The sequence below is a fragment of the Notolepis coatsorum genome (assembly GCF_963971535.1).
Source record: "Notolepis coatsorum genome assembly, chromosome: 7".
NCBI classification, from domain to species: Eukaryota; Metazoa; Chordata; class Actinopteri; order Aulopiformes; family Paralepididae; genus Notolepis; species Notolepis coatsorum.
The window spans coordinates 8,875,240-8,897,932 of NC_140171.1; the positions used below are offsets into that span (position 1 = coordinate 8,875,240).

General features: G+C 46.5%; 1 protein-coding gene across 1 annotated transcript in view; it reads right to left on the reverse strand.

Annotated features, from left to right (window-relative positions):
- gtf3c1 (general transcription factor IIIC subunit 1) overlaps positions 1-22,410 on the reverse strand; it is a 90,583-nt gene extending 68,173 nt beyond the window's left edge. Inside the window, exons 1-9 of the mRNA XM_084319474.1 lie at positions 22,111-22,410; positions 21,322-21,531; positions 17,023-17,199; positions 16,191-16,334; positions 15,850-15,946; positions 13,008-13,131; positions 4,453-4,617; positions 2,418-2,533; positions 1,427-1,479 (exon numbers count right to left, since the gene is read on the reverse strand). Of these exons, the coding sequence (XP_084175600.1) occupies positions 1,427-1,479; positions 2,418-2,533; positions 4,453-4,617; positions 13,008-13,131; positions 15,850-15,946; positions 16,191-16,334; positions 17,023-17,199; positions 21,322-21,531; positions 22,111-22,331 (1,307 nt within the window). The 5' untranslated portion in view covers positions 22,332-22,410. The remainder of the gene's footprint in view (positions 1-1,426; positions 1,480-2,417; positions 2,534-4,452; positions 4,618-13,007; positions 13,132-15,849; positions 15,947-16,190; positions 16,335-17,022; positions 17,200-21,321; positions 21,532-22,110) is intronic.
- Between the last annotated feature and the right edge of the window lie 283 nt (positions 22,411-22,693).

A 22,693-nucleotide genomic window follows, 5' to 3' on the forward strand; every position in this document is an offset into this window, starting at 1 on the left:
TATACATGCGGTGGGGAGGAGACTGTCTATTAGGAGGTGGTGGGGGTTTTGGGCATTTACGGTGGCCAGTTTCGAATTGCAGCCTCCCGTAGGTGCTCTTTAAGGGCGGTTTTGAATGTGGGCAGGGTATTCACATTCCTTTACAGCTTTGGGTAGGGCGTTCCACATTGTTGTGGCATAATTGCGAAACGTGTTTAGTCCCTTGTTTGAGCCGAATCTGGGTTTAACATGATTTGTTGAGCTTCCTCTGGTGTAGTGGTTGTGGTATTCACTGACCTTTGGGAAGTATTTTGACATGTACATGGGCACCCCGGTCGTATAGTGTATCTTGTAGACCAGGCCCATTGCAAGTTGCTGTACTCTGTCGTCTACTCTAAGCCATCCTAGGTTGGCAAAGTGGGCAGGGGTGAGGTGGGTTCTGGGGTTCAGGTCAAGTAGTAGTCTGACCAGTTTGTTTTGTGATGTTTGTAATTTTGTTTTAAGCGCCTTTGAGGTGCTTTGGTACCATGAGGTGCACGCATAGTCATAGTACCCTTGAATGAGTGCTCCTGCCAGAGTCCTCAGGGTATTCTTGTTTACCAGAGAGGAGATCCGGTACAAGAATCTAGTTCGTTGGTTGACTTTTTTTATTACATTGGATGCCATTTTGTCACAGGAAAGATTTGCCTCTAGGATGGAACCCAGGTAGGTAATTTCGTCTTTCCTTGTGACAATATTGTCACCCACTGTAACTGAGAAGCCGTCGGTCTTGCTGAGTTTGTTATTTGAACCGAAGAGAATGGACTCTGTTTTGCCCATGTGTAATGATAGTTTGTTATCAGCGAGCCATATGCAGATTTTGCCTAGTTCCGTGCTGAGGGTTTTTTCAACCTGCAATTTGTTCTTGTCAGAGACCAGCAGGGCTGAGTCGTCCGCAAACAGGAACAAGTTGCAGTCACAGGCTGACGACATGTCATTTGCATAAATTAGGAAGAGTAGCGGTCCTAGTATGCTTCCTTGTGGAACACCACAGCTCACTGTGAGGGGGGGGGATAGAGTACCGTTTACCTCTACCATCTGTTCTCTCCCCTCCAGGTAGGATTGCATCCAGCTCACTGATAGGCTATCAAAACCAATTGCTTTTAGCTTGTCCATTAGAATGGAGTGATTGACAGTGTCGAAGGCCTTTTGTAGGTCCAGCATGACCATGCCGCAGTATTTGCCAGCGTCCACCTCTTGTTTGATGTGGTCGTTCAAATAGAGGAGGCATGTGTCAGTGGAGTGGGACGTTCTGAAGCCAGATTGGAATTCGTAGATTAGGTTTTTTTCCGCCAGGTACTTTTCGACCTGTTCGTAGACTATTTTCTCCATGACTTTCGAGATGGAGGTAAGAATAGAAACAGGGCGGTAGTTGCCTGGGCCTGTTAGAATGTCCTGGCAAGCAGACCTGTGGCTGATGTACTTGGTGGTCCTCTGACGTCCTTCATCCTCCATGAATCCCTGTAGGGGGAATACACGGGAACAAAAACATTATCATCCTCCACATTATTATAATTAACCGCATCATCCTAGAGTAGAGCTGTCCTCCACCAAATAAACTAATAGTCATATGACTTCGCCGACTGATGAGTTGATTTTAAAGGACGACTCTGTAACCTGAAGCAGGCACCACAGAGGGTTGTAAGGTCTGCACACTAGAGGACCGTCGGATGCAGCTTTACCAGATCATCTCCGATACCTACAACAACCGATGTACGGACAGAGCAATCCGCATCATGCGTGACCCCCACCCACCCTGCCCACGGACTGTTTACCCCCCCCCCCCCCGCCCCCCCCCCTTTCAGGCAGGAGGCTGCGCAGCATCCGGGCAAGAACCACCAGGCTGAAGAATAGCTTCTTCCCGGATGCTGTGAGACTGCTGAACAGTTCATCGCAGCTCATCACTGCCAGGCCTCTGCACACTGCACTGTAGCACCTATCTCTTTTAATCTTTTAATCTGTGAATCCCATTAGTCTTATTGAATTAAATCAGTTTTTACTGAATTAGACTAGGTTTTTAAGTTTAAATGGATTAGTTTGCTATTGAGTCAATTCACTGTTTTTATTGACCGTTTTATTAATGATTAATGATTCGTTTTTACTGGATCTTTATTGAATCAGTTTGTATGTCTGTCATGGGGACAGTATTTATTTATTTAGTATATATCTAGTATCAAACGGCTATAACCGAGACCCGAGTACTATATCTCGTGCTTCCATGTCAATGGAAAAAATTACAATAAACATAACTTTTGACTTTCACTGGTGTTTCCATGCAGAAGGACCTCGTTACAATTCAAGTCTGGGTCGACTGAAACCAAACTAAGACCGATAAATGACTAAGAAGAGGGGGTCCGACTCCTCACCCCCCTCACCAGCCACCCCCACAAACGTCTTACCTTAATCATTCCACTCCTCTGCATCATCCGGACGAGCATGCGGACCTCCAGTTTGCCGACGTGCATCCTTGTCTGCAAAGCACTCTGGGAAATCCCAATGGTGCCACTGGAGACCACTGTATCAACCAATAGCAGGTGGGGCAGTCATTCATAAGCAGCAGTCAGTAAGGGAGTGTATTTGAATACATAATAATACAGTGTTACCGTTTCCCCATGTATTCACTGAGCAAGACAGTTACCACCGCCGGCAGGGAAGGTATAATATTATGGGATATTTTGAGAACGTTCCAATTCCGCCATATTTCCCTCGACTGGCTTACATAGTGGATACTGTTTATGATGATTGGATATTCACATTTTCAATTAAACCAATCAGGGTATTTATGCTACCAAAGCTCCGTCCCAATACATGTGGGGTAATGTTACAAACAAATCACACAGTAACCATGGTAACCCCTTGTGTGGTATTTTCTGATTCAATTAACTAGGGATGGGCATCGATTTTCGAATATTTGTAAAATTATTTTAAAAATCGATTAGTTCATGCAAATATCGTTTTGTTCTAGTAGCACACCATGTATCGCGCTGCGTCGCGGAGCGGCCGACCCGGGTTCGATTCCCGGACCCGGCGTCCTTTGCCGAATGTCTCCCCCCTGCTCTGTCTCCCGTTCTTCCTCTCTCTCTCTCTCTCTCTCTACCGGACTGCCAGGTAGAACAAACAAATAAAAATCTACCAAAAACATAATTAAATAATTTTTTTTTATATAAAAATAGATTTCCCCTTGTTTTACCAGCACCTACACTCTGTAGTAGTGTATAGAGAGGGGACCCGATTAACACTTTGCGTGCCACGGAGCGAGAAATCTCGTTTTTAATCGTTTTCTTTTTTTATTTATTAGCGATTTCCATTCATATTTCATCAATCTAGCCTCCCGTTACCACTGGAACTCTCTCTGAGCTCCATTGGGAAAATACCGCCCCCTATCATCTCTCCCTGTGGTACTGCACCCCATTGGATTAGACTGAATGAAAAGCATGGAAAAAAAATAATCCTGCTTCCTCATTTTACTTCTCAGACAAGTCACCCGAGACGATCGGATTCATTCTGGACCATCAGAACAGCGTGGAATCTGTGTTTCGACCACCCAGCGGTGGATCAATAAACGCGATCGATATTTGGAATGGCGATCAGGAATTTGAATAATCTTTTTGGAGAACATCTGATCTGAGGTAAGGAATCTATTTTACCAGTCTTAGGATAATCAGACCTTTTTTCACAGAGATATCAACGTGGGCCCTATGTGTGTGTGTGTGTGTGTGTGTGTGTGTGTGTGTGTGTGTAGGTGTGTAGGTGTGTAGGTGTGTAGGTGAGTAGGTGTGTGTGGGTGTGTAGGTGTGTGTGTGTGTGTGTGTGTGCACACGAGATCAGGAAATAAGAGATTCGATTTTTCAGCCCGCTTCTATAGTGTGTACACATATACTATCGATAATCTAGCGTTTATTTGAAAACGATTCATAAATAGGCCGAAAAATGACAACGTGTTTTGTGTATACAGTAAAGGGCGTTTATCACAGAATCTTCTGAAATCTTCTGGAAGTTTCAAGAAACAAGCGTTTTTCCAAAATGGTATAAAACGGAAATGAACCGATTAAAAAAACAATCCGTTTCGACAATGTTGACTGCAAACAAGTCATTGATAAGCGACGGCCAGATTAGACACATAGCCATAATGTAAGATATAGTAAATGCGTTCACAAATGCGAGTGCTCTATCATTGAAGTGGGTGGTGGCATACGCTCGCTTTTAAACCACGGGACCCGTGGCATCCAAAGTGTTAACTGTTACACTGCAATTTTCGATTAGTAATGGAATAGTTCCCAGTGTGACTATCGAATAGTAATTCTGTGAGTTTTGCCCATCCCTAAAATGAACACATTTTCTAAATAACAAGAAGTATTTTTGTTTGAAAATAATCACGATCAACAAATACTCTGTACAGCCAATGAGAAGCAGGGATCACACACACACACACACCAATTTCATAGGCCTGTAACATCAGATCCCTCTCCATGACCCGCCCCTCTGGAGGGAGAGTCTTTCCGGCTCCGTTCTCATCCTCGTTGTCGTCGTCGTTCACGACCACCTCCTTCCGCACATATGGCTTCACCAGCTGCACACAGCGCACATTCACTTTAGTGCCTGCAACACACAAGAGGAGGCGCGAGGAATGATGTGCGTTAACAACAGACCGTAGGGTAACAACTAGGGATGTCCGATATTATCGGCCTACCGATATTATCGGCCGATATTGGCATTAAAATGTGATCTCGAAAAATATGGGTATCTGTTTTAAAAAAAATTATAATAATAATTTTACATTTCTATAACCTTTATTTACCCAGGCAAGCAAGTAAGAACAAATTCTGATTTTATTTATTGTCAAAAGTATGCATAATGTTGTGTTAATTCCACAACTAGAGATATGTGAGTCTGCCTCAGGGCAGCTCTGGCTGCAATTGTAGCTTACCACCACCGGTATGACTGTGTATGAACGAATAATGGACTCTGTAAGCGCTCTGGGGTCTCTGGGGTGTCACGAAGAGCGCTATATAAATCCAATCCATTATTATTATTATTATTATTATGTAATGTTAATTACCTGAAATTATTCCGTTTTTTGGGGGGGGAAACCCTGCATATATCGGTATCGGTTGATATCGGTATCGGAAATTAAGAGTTGGACAATATCGGTATCGGTAAAAAAAAAGCCAATATCGAGCATCCCTAGTAACAACACCTTATGGAGCTTGTGATATTACATTTATTATAGTCATAATATATCATATGACCAAAGTCCAGTATGATTCCTTAGCTGCCAAAGTTGTTTTTAATAATAGAAAAGACTTATTGAACACAGTGTGCTTCCTGGCCAAACAGCTGGTAGAACTGACAACAGTGCACTAAACGGCAACAGCCGGAATAGAGGCCTGGCACGGTTTATGTAGTTCTCTTTCATCCGACGGGCCTGCCTGTAACTAGGGTTGGGCACCGAAAACCGGTTCTAATAGGAACCGGTTCCTAACTTCCGGTTCTGGAACCGGAAGTAACATATTTGAATTTCGATTCTAAATTTCGATTTTTTATTTTTTTTTTTTTTTTTTACTTTGTTAATTAATACCCTAGTTACAGTACAGCAACCAAATTAAACTGTATCAAGTCAACTGAAAATGTGAATAGTATGATTTTCTTTTTGAAAAAAAAAAAAAAAAAAATCTCCTTCGAAATAAGCTGTGACCTGTTTTGACCTGCACCTCAAAGAATCGGAATCGAGAATCGTTTAGAACAGGAATCGATATGGAGAATCGGAATCGGAACCGGAATCGTTCAAATCCAAACGATGCCCAACCCTACCTGTAACCAGTTTTTTTTTTAATCCACTTTTTCTCCGATTTTTCTATCATCCCAATTTCGTATCATCCAATTCAACCCTCCCCTATCTCGAACGTCGTTTCTTGCCTCCCACAAGCCGGCTGCAATGTGGACTAAGTCATACATTGCACGAGTCCCCTCCGATACTCGAGGTAACAGCAGTCGCATCTTTTCACCTGCGCGGCGCGATCTTTCAGCGTCAGGGGGTCTGCGCTTTAGAGGGGCGCCGCCGCCCCCATCGCTTCCTGATTCTACTGCGCAGGCGCACCAACCGACCTGTAGGAGTCGCTGTCCACAACGCCCGATCCCCACCCATCAGTTTCCCACCCCCTAATACTGCCAATGTGTATTAGTAGTACGGACGACCAGCTAAACTGAAAGCAATGTGGAGCGCTGGGCTCGAACAGGCGAACCCAGCGTCTCCAGTATTCGTGGTGAGCGCCTTGCCACTGCACCACGTAGCCGCCCCCCATTGGTAACCATTGTTAAAAGAAGATGCCTAGTTTCTGTGCAATGTAGGTAAAACACTAGGTTCTACTGACTTCTTTACAATATCCATTATCCAGTAATAAATGACACCAAAATGATTAAATTCTCTATGCAAAAAAGACGCGTAGCAACTGTTCCTACCAACATGGAGGAGGACACATAGGCCTTCTAAACGTTCTGTGAAAGACCTCCGTTGACCTATTTCCCTGTGACGCTGCTATGGAAACAGAACGTCTCATGGAGGAGCCGGGTTAGCTAGTCAGAATGAATGAGAACGGCTGTATGGTAAAGTCAAATGCTAGGCTTAGGCCTGCCACGATAACACATTTTGCTGGGCGATTAATTGCCCCCGAAAATATCGCGATAAGCGATATTATTGCGACCGGTTAGAGAATTTTTTTTTGAGACATTTATTTCCCAAAACCTTTATTTTGAAGCCCACCGCTCCGTCTTTTCCGGTTTTAGACTTTTATTTTGAAGCCCACCGACCGGAGCGGAAGTATTGTTCTGTATCGTTAGTGGCTTAGCTTGGCATCGCTACTGCACTATCTCGCGTACGTGCACGCGTACTGAATAAACCACAAATGTACCTCTAATACCAGTATTAGTCTGACCACACCCCTCATCAGCTTACCTTCATAAGCAGGTGTGTGGTCACCTGCTCTCCTCCTTCTCGCTTTCACCACAAGGAAGAGGTGCCTCGGTAGATCCCCACACTTGACACCATGATGGAAGAAATTGGATTAGGAACAGCTTGGGAAACAAGGATACGTTGACATCATATCTTTATTTTCTCTCTCACTATTTTCGAGAAAATACGGCGATATTGTCTTCGTACTGGAGTGTCTAGAAGATGATGATCATTCTAAAAACCCTCCACCGGTTTTCGTATTGGGAGCACGCCGCTGCATGCTTCTCAACTGCAGTTCCTTGCTGTGTTTGTTGGGGTGAAACCTGTCAGGCCACAGCTGAACTGTCGGACATGCCGCTGTTGTGAGGAGCGGTGCGTTCCAGGTTGGGTGAGTAGTGTTTGCTGGCGGGCTCCACTTGTCTGTTAGTGCTATGGGGGCTACTTGACAAAGTTTATGGAAACCGGCCCCAGGCTAGGGTCCTTTGTTTAGCCGCCTAGGCGACAGAAGGCCTTGGTCTGGCGACCATTATAGTTTTAACTAGTGGGCCGCGACCATTGACACTGGTGATCCCTGTGTGTTCTGGATGAGTGGATTCTCTCTGTCACCGTGTTAAGACCCCATCTTTCATATCCAAATGAGAGTATTCCTTCACGAGGGGATATGTGCATGTAATGTGCGATAGCGGCAGATTCATGTTCAAAGTCAGCTATACAGGCCAGTTGGTACTGTGCTGATTCCGCCGGACGTGGTAATGTCACCGTTGTGAAGCGGTGTTGACGTCTTGTTTTCTCTTTTCTCTTAAAAAGTGAGGAGGGTTCAGAACGGCGGCCTGTCTGGGTGAGTGTTATGTCATTGTTTACATGTTCATAGCTTACGGTTAGCCGGTCAGTGGCCTGGCGCGGGGTAGCTTAGCTTCTCGCGCGCCGCCGGGAGCTCGCTTCTGATCGCGTGCGTCGTTAGATCGGCGTCTCGCGAGCGGAAGCAATAGCACCCGAACGGTTGGAGCAGCCGTTAGCTTGATGCTATTCTGTTGAACGTGCTTTGATTTTAACATGTTTTACACTCTTGACCACGACGTCATCCTTGACAGGGGATGTTCGTCGACCCTGCCTGAGCCTAGACGGGGATTGCGTCAACAAAGAGGACTGTAGCGACTGGTGGAGCGGCGACGCTGCCCGGATCGAACAACACAGGACGGCTGTGTTCTACGGTGTCTTGTGACTGCACTTCGCTGATCTGCGTTCCGGGTAGGTACGGGGTTGGCCAGACCTCATAACACGTCTTCTGGTTTTACTTTGCTAAATGTATTGTGAATAACGGTGTTTTTTCCCAAAACGTGTGTTGTTGCAATGCATTTGGGATACGTTGCGGGTTGTGTGTGAGCTGTTTTTGTCACTGGCAGTTAGCTTCTCCGTGCAGATCGTGATGTATTGATCTGGTTGTTGTGTGAGAAACATCATGGTGTTTATGTGTACCGTGTACTCACTACTAAGGCAACTAACCTATGAAGCTATGCTTGGTGACAAGTGAGTAAAAGAATGTTCTTTCTCAGACTGTAATGACAATGAACAGTGAGTTCACACATTAACAGGTTTTCCTGTTTTAACTGGCCGTATTGAGGGTAAAATAGGAGGATTGTGTTTTTCCCCCCCGGTTCCCTGGGGACTTTATCACCTCCTATCAGACATGTTGTGCATTAATTGTGTCTTTTGTGTGGTAGGGATACGATGTAACTCTTAGCTTGATTGCTGAGGTTGTGCTAAATCTGCTGGAGAAACTTATTTCCTAAAGGGAAATTGGTTTGGTTGCTGTCATGTGTGCTTAGCAAGGCCTGTGGTCGATACTAATCAAGAATGATGTATTCTCTCATTGTGAAAAAAACGGCGTTCCTCTGTTGAGTGTTTTTGCCATTTTTTGTAGGTGATGATGGGTTGTGTGTGTCATGTGACCTACAACTGGGTTGTACTGGCCACAGAAGCACATGTGTATGTTGGACCGGGGTTCTTAGAGCCCTCTCTATTCTGTGTTTTTCCTTAGTAAAAATCAGATAGCAGGTTAGCTCGTGCGCTGTGTGGAGCTGTGAAACGCTTCATAGAGCTGACTATGACTGTGTCATATTCTCTTTTTGTCGTTACGTCGTATCATGGGTGTGGGGTCGTAAAGGGGTGAACTGGTAACCTTTCCTCTCCCCATTGTTCTGTCGGTCAGGGGTACACCCCCTGTCCTTCAAGGTTCCCGTCACGTGGCGGTTCGCACGTTACGGGGGGGGGGGGGGGGGGGGGGGGGGCCGGAGTTCCTGGTCCCACGGCCTGGTATATTGGGCGTGTGCACCGCAGGAATTCCCCCGCCATGGAGTACGTCACCGTGCGCGTCTCTGTTGGTAGGACTTCCGTGTGCTGTTCAGGTCCATGTGATGGATCTGTTTTCAGGGGGGGTGGTCAGGGCTCCTCCTCACCAAGCGCCTACTCAGGCCTTCTGTGAGTTCGGACTCCTTCTTCCATGTGAGGAAGCCTCCATCAGAGTACAGAGCCTTCCTCCTCAGATTGTCAAAGTGAGTGGACCCTCTAGAAGGGTCCTTTTCTATTGTATGTATATTCGATTCAATTCGTTTATTGAGTGTGTATGGGTTCGGTGCCTCTTCCCCGGAGGCCCTAAAACCAGTTTTTTACATGGCTCAAGGTGCAATATATTCTTTTCAATCTGTACAGCTCGCGTGGGAAGTCTCTCTGGGGATCCCCGTCTCTTTCCTATGGGAGGGTGGTGGGATGTAAAAATGTGAACATTTTTTACCCCGGCTGTGTAGACTGGGATACATACTGTTGATGCTTCCTTCTTTCTATTCCAGAAGTGTTGGAGTTAGGGAGTGTCACACCCCTCTTGTCGTTCCCCTGGGCGCCTTGGGGATTCAATGACAGGTCTAAATAGCCTGTTCGTTGATGGGGGTGTGTCCCGACGCACGTATAGTGCTAGCTCGCTGTAAACAGGCGATTGACTGGCACGCCTTGGTTGCTTGTGGTTGAAACAGCGTTTTTATAAAGCAACTGAGATGGGGGTTTTTCCTCTTCCGGCGACCACATCCCATGACCTGGGTGGGTTGTCGACGGATTCTCGTTCATGTCTGGGGGATGATGACGGGATGGATCTGAACATATGTAGTGGGGTCTCACGCCCTTGGGGTGGGCCACCAGGCGCGGTTCGTCCGAACGTCTGGGTGGCGCCTTCTTTTCATGTTAAGATCAACACGCATATCTGCCCTTCTCCTGGAGTAGGCATGTCGGCGTGGTTAGGGCACGGGACTGGTTCTGGTCACGCTGGTCCAGATCAGTTGAACCCGTTGTCCGCCGGGGATGCAGATCTGCTGTTCTGGTACCCTGAGGGACTTGGGCTTTTTTCAGGGGGAAAAATGCCAGGTCGGTCTGGGTGTCACAGGGTTAAGCGCTATGGAGACCCTGGTTGGGTATGTTTTTACTCAGCACTGTCGTCATGGCTTACAGCCATGCCATTCTGTACGCTCTCGATCTCGTCGGATCTCGGCCGCTACACAGGTTGGTCCTGGTTAGTACTTGGTTGGGAGACCGCCGGGGAATACCAGGTACGGTGTGCTTAGGGGCTGGTTCTCCATTATTTTTCGCTCCTCTCTCACGCATGGCGAAGAGGGGCCTGTGGGGGTGGTTTTTTGACCTCCTCTGGTGACCCTGTGCTTCCCGTACCGCCAGGCCCGGTCCGAAGTGATGTTTGCGACCCGTAGGCCTGGGTTAACCCTTTTTGGAAACTGAAACACTTGTACTGCGGTATAGCCGGTGTATACCCGCAGGTGTGTTTTGGAGTTTTTTCTTGAGGGGTTATAGGAACAACCACCGCATTGGGTAACACCGAGGTGGTTGATTCCCTGGTGTGTTGGAGCAGTGTCAACTCCCGGGTTCACCGTTTGAGGGTGCCCCTGCACGTTCATGACGTCTGCCAATCGTGTCAGCCTTCTCTGCCTCGACCCCTCTGGGTGGGGGTTGTTAAATGGAGGCTTGGTCATGCAACACCGCCAGCTTACGCTCCTTCCGCCGGGGCGGCTGTGTTCAGCTGTCCCCTCTGGCGCCTGTCTCGTCCGCAGTCTCCAGGCTAGGGTTAACAGCCTGTTGCCTGGTTTTTCCCCGGTGCGCTGCCTGCTTCCGTTGGTTAACCTTTTTTGTGTGCTTACGGCCATGCTGACTGCCTATTCTGCAGGGTCAGTGTGCCAGGCGGTGTACTATTGGGGGGACGGGGCCCGCTCGGCTTACGGCCATACCGACCTGAACACGCCCGATCTCGTCCGATCTCGGAAGCTGGGCAGGTTCTGGCCTGGTTGGTTCCGCCTGGGAATACCAGGTGCAGTAACTGAGGGGCCTTTGTCCGAATACGCTGGCGATGTGGGGGGCGGGGCACTACGTGCCCACCTGGTGGGGTCTTGATGCTGGCATCATGGACTTCTCCGGGCCCCCATTCTAGGGAGTCCAGTCCTTTTGGTGGGTCTGGGTCTTCCTTCGTGCTCCGCTGCTACGGCCTTGCCACGGGGTTGGGTTTGCCCTTGACCCCGTGATTCTGGGGGCAGTAACGAGGTTGTTCCTCCGTTCGTTCCCGGGTGGCATGCGGGTTGTGCGTGTGTGTAGTCGTGGGGTCAAGCCACGGTCTGCTCACCCTGTGCGTTGAGTTGCTTGAGTGCCTCTTCGCACGGTCGGGTCCGTCGCCCTCCCGTGACGTCCCTAATAGGGGGGCTACCCTCCATTAGGGGGGGTCGGGGGGGCTCGGCCCTCCCTGTTCTGATGGTTTTGGGGGGCTGTCAGCGGGGTGTATTTGTCAGCCAAGTGGCTCCGCTTGGCCTCCCTTGTGCAGTAGCGATGCCAAGCTAAGCCACTAACGATACAGAACGTTAGGTTATGACTATAACCAAGTTCTGTTAGTTAGGGGCGATGCTTGGCATCGGACGGCCGCTGCAGCCCTTGTCCTCACCTTGTGGTGAAAGCTTGGGAAGGAGGAGAGCAGGTGACCACACACCTGCTTATGAAGGTAAGCTGATGAGGGGTGTGGTCAGACTAATACTGGTATTAGAGGTACATTTGTGGTTTATTCAGTACGCGTGCACGTACGCGAGATAGTGCAGTAGCGATGCCAAGCATCGCCCCTAACTAACAGAACTTGGTTATAGTCATAACCTAACGTTGTTATTATCCTAGCAGCATCTCGTCCGGTTCTGTGTTTTTGAGCTAATGATAAAATAAATGTTGAGATTGTTGGTGAGCAACTAACTTTAGGTTAGTTTTAACGTTAGCTACTAACGTTAGATGCAGCTACTACAGGCAATCAACGATGAGGAGGAAGCGTCAAAGCCGTATAGAATAGAATAGCCCTGTGGTGCGTAGGCACGGGAGCGCAACTCGATTACCTGTTATAATAAATGTATTCATGTTTAACTTGTCCCCGTGTCCAGTCCTTTGACTAGTCCCACCCGTTCATTGTAAACAATGATGCATGTAATTGTATTAACGTTATTCTGTGTTGTAGCTATGCTATACGTTGTATTTCGTCTAATGTTGTTGGCATTGAATGAGCATCAACACTAGATCTTTAATCTTTATTTAGCAGTCCAGTTTCTCCGGGCAGTAGCGAGTAACTACTTGGGTCTAAAAATAGCTAACGTTACACTACAAAGAACGCTATTTGGTTAAAAGGAGCAACACTATTGAGAAATGTAGTTAAGCTATATGTGGCGTTGCTAGTGCCCCACGGAGCTCCCGTGCTGTGCTCTGTAGTAAGGCCAGTGGCCCCCCACACGGAGTGACTGACGAGGGGTACTGGACTGGTTCCGCCTCATTAAAACAAACGCGCAAATAGCAATTAATCGCGCCCGTCAAAATCATTGCATTCATTTTAATTATCGCGGCAATTAATCGATTTATTGCTTATCGCGGCAGGCCTAGCTAGGCTTTTATATGACATTCAGCAATTGATTTTACAATCAGTAAAGCTGAAGGGGAGATTCCCCCACATCCCCACAGCAGTGGTCAGTACCTCTGGCGGTGATTTGGGGCCCGCCACTGGGATTCAGAGTCTCCAATGGCCGATTGACAACCTGGACCAACTTGGCAGCTTGCATGCAGAGGTATATCCGTTTGAACGTCCTCTCACTTACGTTCTGCAAGAGAAATGAAGCATACACCGGCGTCACTCATCAACACGTACACACTCGTTAAGACCCGTTACTTAAAACAAATAAAGAATAGAGTCCGCAGACTCCACACACTGGAGCTGAAAAGGTGGCGATGAAGCATCTAAACGCTATTTGCCAACCGTCATTAAGGAACAAGAACAGCAGAAGAAGAAGACACACCAAAACAAGTTGACGCGGACGCCTTCACATCGACTATGGCGAGTGCAAATGAGACAGAGGAGCTAGGAGACTCGCCTGTTACTTTCAATTCAGCTGTGTGTGGGAACATTTCGGGTTCAAAGTGGACTACAGCGGCGATGGAGAGCGAGTGGCGGATCGGATGAAGACCGTGTGTCGGCGTTGTTCAGCAGGTGGACGGTATGTCAGTGGAAACGCATCGAATCGAAATACACATCGAAATATCCCATCCCACTGAATTGTAAGTTTATTATAATTAGTGTATATACTTGACCAGTGTACATCCCTGGCCTAATTAAATTTGTTTTACTTATAATTACACTATATTCTATTGTGCTTCTATTTAATTTAGTTAATATTCCATTTTATTCCATCTTTTTATTTTATTATCTGTCCGTTATTGTCTGTCCGTTAATGTCGCACCGAAAACTACCAAAGCAAATTCCTTGCATGTGAAAACTACTTGGCAATAAAGACATTTCTGATTCCGATTCTGAACATGCGAACGCATAATAAGACGACATCACGCTGATGTGCCAATCACCAGGCCTGCTACCTCAGCACCTCCCTACCAGTGGCGAATCCTTGTGGAAGCCAACGGAAGCCATGCCTCCCTATAAATTCATATCAAATTATGAAATATGAAAAAAAAAAAAAAAAATTAAAATATAATTTTTTTTTAATATAGTTTACATTCTTTTTCATCTGTGCATGTGTTTTTTTTTTTTTTTTTTTTTTTTTTTATGTCTCCCTCTTCTCCTTCTCACTCCCTCTAACACACTGTCAGACTGTGCTCACTACTGCAGCTAGTATAGGAGAGAGGCAGTGGGTAGGTCTCTTTCTCCAGGCTTCCAGCATTATAGAGTGAGTCCAAACTCCAAATCCGATCCTAGCCAATCAGATTCGAGCTGACTGCCACTGTGCCACACCCTAAAAGTTTAAAACGGAGCTGGGAGGAAGACGTTCAGCATATTTTCCACCTGGAGGCGGGGCAGGTCAGAAGTTCACGTTTCCACCTGACTACCTAACGTGACATCCCATTAGTACTGAGGACCAGCAGAGCACACCACTGTGGATATTATGATTTAACAAATCTATCTGGCAAGAGGAGGACCACATTATTGACCAGGTAAGAACTGAGCAGCCTGACTAAGGACTAACTAACGTTATCAGGCAAGCTTGTATACCCTTTCATGACTGCAATGCAAGCCAGGGGCTGGAATACGCAGTAACTTATTCCTCCGTAGTAGCCAGGTTAATGTGCACCATCAAGCACTGCTTAAAAGCTAGCGGTGGGTCCAAAATATATCGGATATAAATGTCAAAGGTACCCAGCGTTCCATTAGGGTTTCACACACAGATGCGGCGGGGTTTGAAAGCTCGGCGTTGCTAATAAACATTTTAAATAATTTTTATAAACGAGTAAAACTGAGGCTGAAATGACTGCTTCCGCATTTTACAGTAGGAGCGCTCTGATGGCTGGGCGCGCGGCGCAACAGACACGTGAATGAATGAATGAACTTTATTAACAGATTGCAGAATGGGTACAATACAGTACGGCTCAATACACACAATTGTTAAGGGGATGCAGACCAGAGAAATACGTTTGTCTTGTCACGTTTGTCTAACAGTCATATTCTCTCCCGGTGTTCTGCGGAATCCTACTCCCTCCTCGAAAACAACACCGGCCGTATGTATATTTCTCTCCCACCCACCCACCCACCCACCCCCTCCTAATGTACAGTCCCCTCCCCATCATATGTATATACTCTGTCAGGATCTAGGGGTAACAGTACTGTATATTTGATGTCATGATGTCTTGTATGTCATAAATGTCACTAGTATGAATTGAAAATGGGGGACCCTGATGTAAACAAGACAAACGTCTTTCTCTGGTCTGCATCCCCTTATACAATTGTGTGTATTGAGCCGTACTGTATTGTACCCATTCTGCAATCTGTTAAGAAAGTTTGACTGGCCGCCGAGCCATACTGTAGTGTACATGGTGACTACTTGACTTAAAAAAAAAAATAATAATAATAATAAAAATATTTAATAAATTTTTTTTAAGAATTTTTTTTGGCTTCCCCTGTTATTTTACCCACGCGACGCCACTGCTCCCTACTAGTGATAGTATAAGACAGGAAGAAGGATTAGAGGTTAGAGAAGTAGGCAGTGGTGATTTAGAGGTTCTTTATTTTGCAGAGGGGCCATTCGTTTATTGTTTGGATCTCTAATTGGGCTTAACGTAACACGTGCAGAGGTTGACGCTATTTCCACCAGAACCCCTCCCTGCTGAACAGGCCGACCAGTAGGAGTCACAGTTTACAACGACCAGGACACATACCTCACCGGCTTCCCACCGGCTAACACTGCCAATTGTGTTAGTAGGGACGACTGACCAAGCCGGAGGTACCGCTGACAGCTGTATTCGATCCCAAAGTCTCTGCAGTGGTAATTGGGCTTTTAACAGAGAAAGACACACAGACAGACGGACATACTCACAAGTTGCTCTCTGAGAGTGATCATGGGGGCCATCTGATCAGGTGCGACCAGAAGAATGTCGGACAAGCCCTCCGTCAAGATATCATACTTACTCCTCCTGCAGGAGGAAGACATAAGAAGGTTTCATGGAAAGAGAGAGAAAGAAATATGTCAGTTTAAATAATGTGTGTGTATATGTTTTTAAGTGGCTGTACAAACTAGTAAAAAGAATATGCAGTCATGTGTGTGTGTGTGTGTGTGTGTGTTTTAAGGGTGGTACAGAGTAGTCGACCAGTAAGTAATAAATCAGCAGTCATACAAGCCCTGGTGTGTGTGCGTGTGTGCGCGTGTGCGTCAGAGACCTGATGACGTGGAAGCGTTTGAGCAGCAGTAGTATGGAGTGCTGCTGTTGTCCGCTGGGGAGCCGCTGGACGTGTGACTGCAGGGTGATCAGCTCGTGTTTGTCCAGTGACCTCCTCATGTAGTGCAGCTTTCCTGCGTCCGTCCTGTCCAATCAAAACACAGCTCGTTACCTAGGGACCAATCGGAGTCTGGCACAATTTACCAACAAGAGTGTATGGAATGTTTGTGTAAGTCCTCTTCCAGTATGGCTGCCTGTGACACTTGGTAATCACTTTCTCACTATCTCAACTGAAATCTAACAAGCTAACTGCCTGTCAATCAAAGACGGTTGAACTAGTTACAACTTCGCCGTACCGAAACTTAACGATGTACTTGGATGCGATGCACACATTGCAAAAGCAAAGACAATGGTATTGACTTTTTGTTACGCTCCTCTTGGGTTTGCCTCCATCTCCTCTCGATCACAGATGATGGAATGCTGGCACGTGTTTCAGATTGGGGGGTTGTAGAGTTTATATGTTAGGCTGGAGCTTGTAGATTTTAGAACAACAATAGAAAAGGGAGTCGTTTCAGTTTGTAAGCAAAACTCTATTGGATACCTTTAACCCTTTCACTGCCACACTACCAACGACCGTCGGTTGTGTGGTAGTAAAGGGTTAATCTGCTGTCGTGTGGCAGTGAAAGGGTTAAAGATGGCCGACTACAGCCACAAGATCCAGGAAGGTGTGGAGGTGTGGACTGAACAAACTGAAGCCCGCTTCTGAGTCTCAGTGTGGGAACTATTGTGTGTGTGTGTGTGTGTGTGTCCACATGTGCGTTTGTGAGTCATACTTGAAGGAGCAGGTGTGCAGGTCTCTTTGCAGCTCCCCCTGCCAGCGCGCCCGTCCCAGACGCTCCAGGATACAGTAGGAGTGGTCAGTGAGCTTCAGCTCAGGGTCGCTCTCGTCACCGATCAGGGCTCGAAACCTCATTTCCTGGGAGGCCACGACAACCAGCCGTCTGCCATATCTAGGACGGAGCACATGGAGGCACTTTCAGCTGTGTTCAAAGACCAGATCCAACAGCTGGCTTACTCTCTTAGGGTTCCACAAGCGCGTTCGGATCTGGGCAAGACAGCATTTTTTTATTGATGCCCCCAACACATGGAACGAACGCTCTTCAACAAACCCTAAAGTTAGAGGTCCTCCCATCTGCTTCTGCTTTTAACCATCTGGTGTTAAATCTCTGTTTGTCAAATTGCAATTGTTTTTAGTTTCTTCTATTCTTTTTATATTTTCATTGTGTTGCTCATGTGTGTGTGTAAACTCGTCGTCATTGTAAATGAGGGAAACCTCAATGTCCTTCGAGTTAAAATAAAGGTTAAAAAAAATGTATTAATATATAGGGCTTTTTATACAAAGCACTTTACAACTTGTGCCTCACATTCTGACTCACCCACTCACTCACACATTCACACACACCGATGGTGGAGGCAACAGCAACCATGAGCGTCACGGTGGTGCAGTGGTTAGCACTGCTGCCTCACAGGTCCTGCGTTCAAAACCCCAGCAGAGGGTCTTTCTGTGTGCATGTTCTGCCCATGTCTGCATGGGTTTCCTACCAGTACTGCTCCTACACCATAGTACATGGATGCTAGGATTCCTGCCATTGCCCACGGTACTGGCATTACAACTGGAGTTGGTCCCTTCACCAAGGTACTGGCATTACAACTGGAGTTGGTCTCTTCACCAAGGTACTGGCATTACAACTGGAGTTAGTCTCTTCACCAAGGTACTGGCATTACAACTGGAGTTGGTCTCTTCACCAAGGTACTGGCATTACAACTGGAGTTAGTCTCTTCACCAAGGTACTGGCATTACAACTGGAGTTGGTCTCTTCACCAAGGTACTGGCATTACAACTGGAGTTAGTCTCTTCACAAAGGTACTGGTATTACAACTGGAGTTAGTCTCTTCACCAAGGTACTGGCATTACAACTGGAGTTAGTCTCTTCACAAAGGTACTGGCATTACAACTGGAGTTGGTCTCTTCACCAAGGTACTGGCATTACAACTGGAGTTGGTCTCTTCACCAAGGTACTGGCATTACAACTGGAGTTGGTCTCTTCACAAAGGTACTGGCATTACAACTAGAGTTAGTCTCTTCACCAAGGTACTGGCATTACAACTGGAGTTGGTCCCTTCACCAAGGTACTGGCATTACAACTGGAGTTAGTCTCTTCACCAAGGTACTGGCATTACAACTGGAGTTGGTCTCTTCACCAAGGTACTGGCATTACAACTGGAGTTGGTCTCTTCACCAAGGTACTGGCATTACAACTGGAGTTGGTCTCTTCACAAAGGTACTGGCATTACAACTGGAGTTAGTCTCTTCACAAAGGTACTGGCATTACAACTGGAGTTGGTCTCTTCACCAAGGTACTGGCATTACAACTGGAGTTGGTCTCTTCACCAAGGTACTGGCATTACAACTGGAGTTGGTCTCTTCACCAAGGTACTGGCATTACAACTGGAGTTGGTCTCTTCACCAAGGTACTGGCATTACAACTGGAATTAGTCTCTTCACCAAGGTACTGGCATTACAACTGGAGTTGGTCTCTTCACAAAGGTACTGGCATTACAACTGGAGTTGGTCTCTTCACAAAGGTACTGGCATTACAACTGGAGTTGGTCTCTTCACCAAGGTACTGGCATTACAACTGGAGTTGGTCTCTTCACCAAGGTACTGGCATTACAACTGGAGTTGGTCCCTTCACCAAGGTACTGGCATTACAACTGGAGTTGGTCTCTTCACAAAGGTACTGGCATTACAACTGGAGTTGGTCTCTTCACAAAGGTACTGGCATTACAACTGGAGTTGGTCTCTTCACCAAGGTACTGGCATTACAACTGGAGTTGGTCTCTTCACAAAGGTACTGGCATTACAACTGGAGTTGGTCTCTTCACAAAGGTACTGGCATTACAACTGGAGTTGGTCTCTTCACCAAGGTACTGGCATTACAACTGGAGTTGGTCTCTTCACCAAGGTACTGGCATTACAACTGGAGTTGGTCTCTTCACCAAGGTACTGGCATTACAACTGGAGTTGGTCCCTTCACCAAGGTACTGGCATTACAACTGGAGTTGGTCTCTTCACCAAGGTACTGGCATTACAACTGGAGTTAGTCTCTTCACAAAGGTACTGGCATTACAACTGGAGTTGGTCTCTTCACCAAGGTACTGGCATTACAACTGGAGTTGGTCTCTTCACCAAGGTACTGGCATTACAACTGGAGTTGGTCTCTTCACCAAGGTACTGGCATTACAACTGGAGTTGGTCTCTTCACCAAGGTACTGGCATTACAACTGGAATTAGTCTCTTCACCAAGGTACTGGCATTACAACTGGAGTTGGTCTCTTCACAAAGGTACTGGCATTACAACTGGAGTTGGTCTCTTCACAAAGGTACTGGCATTACAACTGGAGTTGGTCTCTTCACCAAGGTACTGGCATTACAACTGGAGTTGGTCTCTTCACCAAGGTACTGGCATTACAACTGGAGTTGGTCCCTTCACCAAGGTACTGGCATTACAACTGGAGTTGGTCTCTTCACAAAGGTACTGGCATTACAACTGGAGTTGGTCTCTTCACAAAGGTACTGGCATTACAACTGGAGTTGGTCTCTTCACCAAGGTACTGGCATTACAACTGGAGTTGGTCTCTTCACAAAGGTACTGGCATTACAACTGGAGTTGGTCTCTTCACAAAGGTACTGGCATTACAACTGGAGTTGGTCTCTTCACCAAGGTACTGGCATTACAACTGGAGTTGGTCTCTTCACCAAGGTACTGGCATTACAACTGGAGTTGGTCTCTTCACCAAGGTACTGGTATTACAACTGGAGTTGGTCTCTTCACCAAGGTACTGGCATTACAACTGGAGTTGGTCTCTTCACCAAGGTACTGGCATTACAACTGGAGTTAGTCTCTTCACCAAGGTACTGGCATTACAACTGGAGTTGGTCTCTTCACCAAGGTACTGGCATTACAACTGGAGTTGGTCCCTTCACCAAGGTACTGGCATTACAACTGGAGTTGGTCTCTTCACAAAGGTACTGGTATTAAAACTGGAGTTGGTCCCAGGGCTCCACACTGTGTGGCTGCTCACTGCCCCTAATAGTTAGGATGGGTCAAATGCTGAGAATGAATTTCCCCAAGGGGATTAATAAAAGTTCAATTTAACTAAACTTAAGGAGCCAACCTGCTCAGTGGGAGCAATTAGGGGTTAAGTGTCTTGTTGAAGGACACTTCGACACGCTGCCGGGAGGAGCCGGAATCTAACCGGGAACCTTCCGATTACCAGACGACTCGCCCCTGTCCCTTCCACAAGTCTGTGGCATCTAGTTGTGGTAGGCATGTCTTGTTATTGTGGTGGACCCACACAAATAAGTCAACGTAATGGGAAACACTGCGACTAGCGTAAAAGGTAGAGGGAGACATGGCCTAACTGTGTGTGGAAAAACAAAATGTTAGCTTGATATTCAGAAAACTGATAATCCAATCCAGATCTCAATTAACCGTAGTCCATGAAAGCTCATCTTAATTAACCGTAGTCCATGAAAGCTCATCTCTTTTGGCGCATAAGGATATAGTCTTATAGTCTACACTAGAGGAAGAATTTTTTTCGGGATTCCCGCGGGTCCCGCAGGATGGGAGTCAAATTCACTTTGAATCCCGTGATTGGGCAGGACCGGGAGTAAACATCAACGGGAGCAGAAGGGAGTGGGAACTATGACAACAAAATCAATGGGATTCGGGCGGGAGTGGGATCAGTCTCTGTGGGAGTGGGAGGGAGTGGGATTTTTTTTAAACTCTCACTCGGGATTGGATGGGATTATTTCTGTGGGAGTGAGAAGGAGCGGGAGTCAAAATCGTTTTTATCTGTCACATAAAAAAATGGAAACATTTGGTAGAAAAAAATAGATAAAACATGCTGTAATGTTTAAAGTGAATGTTTAAGGTGAATGTGTGCATGTTGTGTTGATGTTGTGTACAATGAATGTAGAATGGATGAGTTAATGTTACGGAGAGAGTCCATATTGCCTGATGGCCTGGGGATAGAAGCTCCTTTTGAGTTTTCATTCTCTCTCTCACCTGGTGAAAGCCTCCTCCAAGGTGATCAGTGCTGTAAGGTCTTTAGAGCGGACGGCTTCGGTGACATTTTCCCTGTCTAGGTAGAAGATGCAGGAGCCCTGTATCCCATACTTTTCTTCGTCGATGACACGGATGGGGTAGATATCGTTCTTCGAGTCAGAAAACCCCTGTGCAGCTTGCATGCCCGTTTCCGGGTCGATGTCTTCAAACCTGAAAAAACACACACGGAGATATGGATTAGACGTCGTCATCATGCATCACGTACACAGAGTAGCCACACTGTGCAAACTCAGACCCAACCTCCTCCAATGTACAGTTTATTCCCCCTCAAATGTATACACTCTCTCTTTTTAGACTCTTTTTGTATCACAAACAGTACTGTATATTTGTAGATCTGGTATGTCATAAATGTCTAGATGTAGCAGTACTGTCTATCTGTATGTCATGTTATGTTATGATGAATTGAAAATGGGGGACCCCGATGTAAACAAGACGAAAGTCTTCCCTCTGGTCTGCATCCCCTTAACAATTGTGTGTGAATGAATGAATGAATGAATGAATGAATGAATGAATGAATGAATGAAAACTTTATTTAACAGATTGCAGAATGGGTACAATACAGTACGGCTCAATACATACAATTGTTAAGGGGATGCAGACCTGAGAAAGACGTTTGTCTTGTTTCCATCAGGGTCCCCCATTTTCAATTCATATAGATGTGTATTGAGCTGTACTGTATTGTACCCATTCTGCAATCTGTTAATACAAATGTCAATCAATCAATCAAACCTGTCGAACAGGATGACATCGTTCCTCTCCTCGGGCAGTTGGTAGAAGTCCAGGTCGGAGCAGATGACCAGGGACCTCCAGAGGAACTCCTTGGTGTGCTGGTCGAGGGCGAGTTGAAACACGGGGTTCCTGCTCTCCAGTCGGATCCACAGGGTGGGGATGGTTATACCGTCGAGTCCCTCCAACGCGACCTCATCCTGAACTACACTGAGCGGATCCATGATGGCATGGATGGCACTGGTGTTAGGCTAACGTTGCTAGCTAACGGTAGCAAGATGATTACATATCTGTCTCTGTGTGAAATTAAGTACAACCTAGTAGTAGCTTCACACTGGTAATTAATCGGGATATTGAATAGGACATGTACTAGCACTCTACCTTGTTTTCGGAGCAGCGGGAACTAAAACGCTTTGCTAAAGTATTATACTTGATCTCAATGTGTTCACTGCGACTGCTTTCCTGTGTGTTGTTGTCAACTTTGCGCATGCGTTACATCACACAGACACACGTTTATCACGTGACCCTTGGCAGCCACAGACTTCCTGAAGCGTGTTTCGCCCTAATGGGCGTGGTTTTGCTGGAC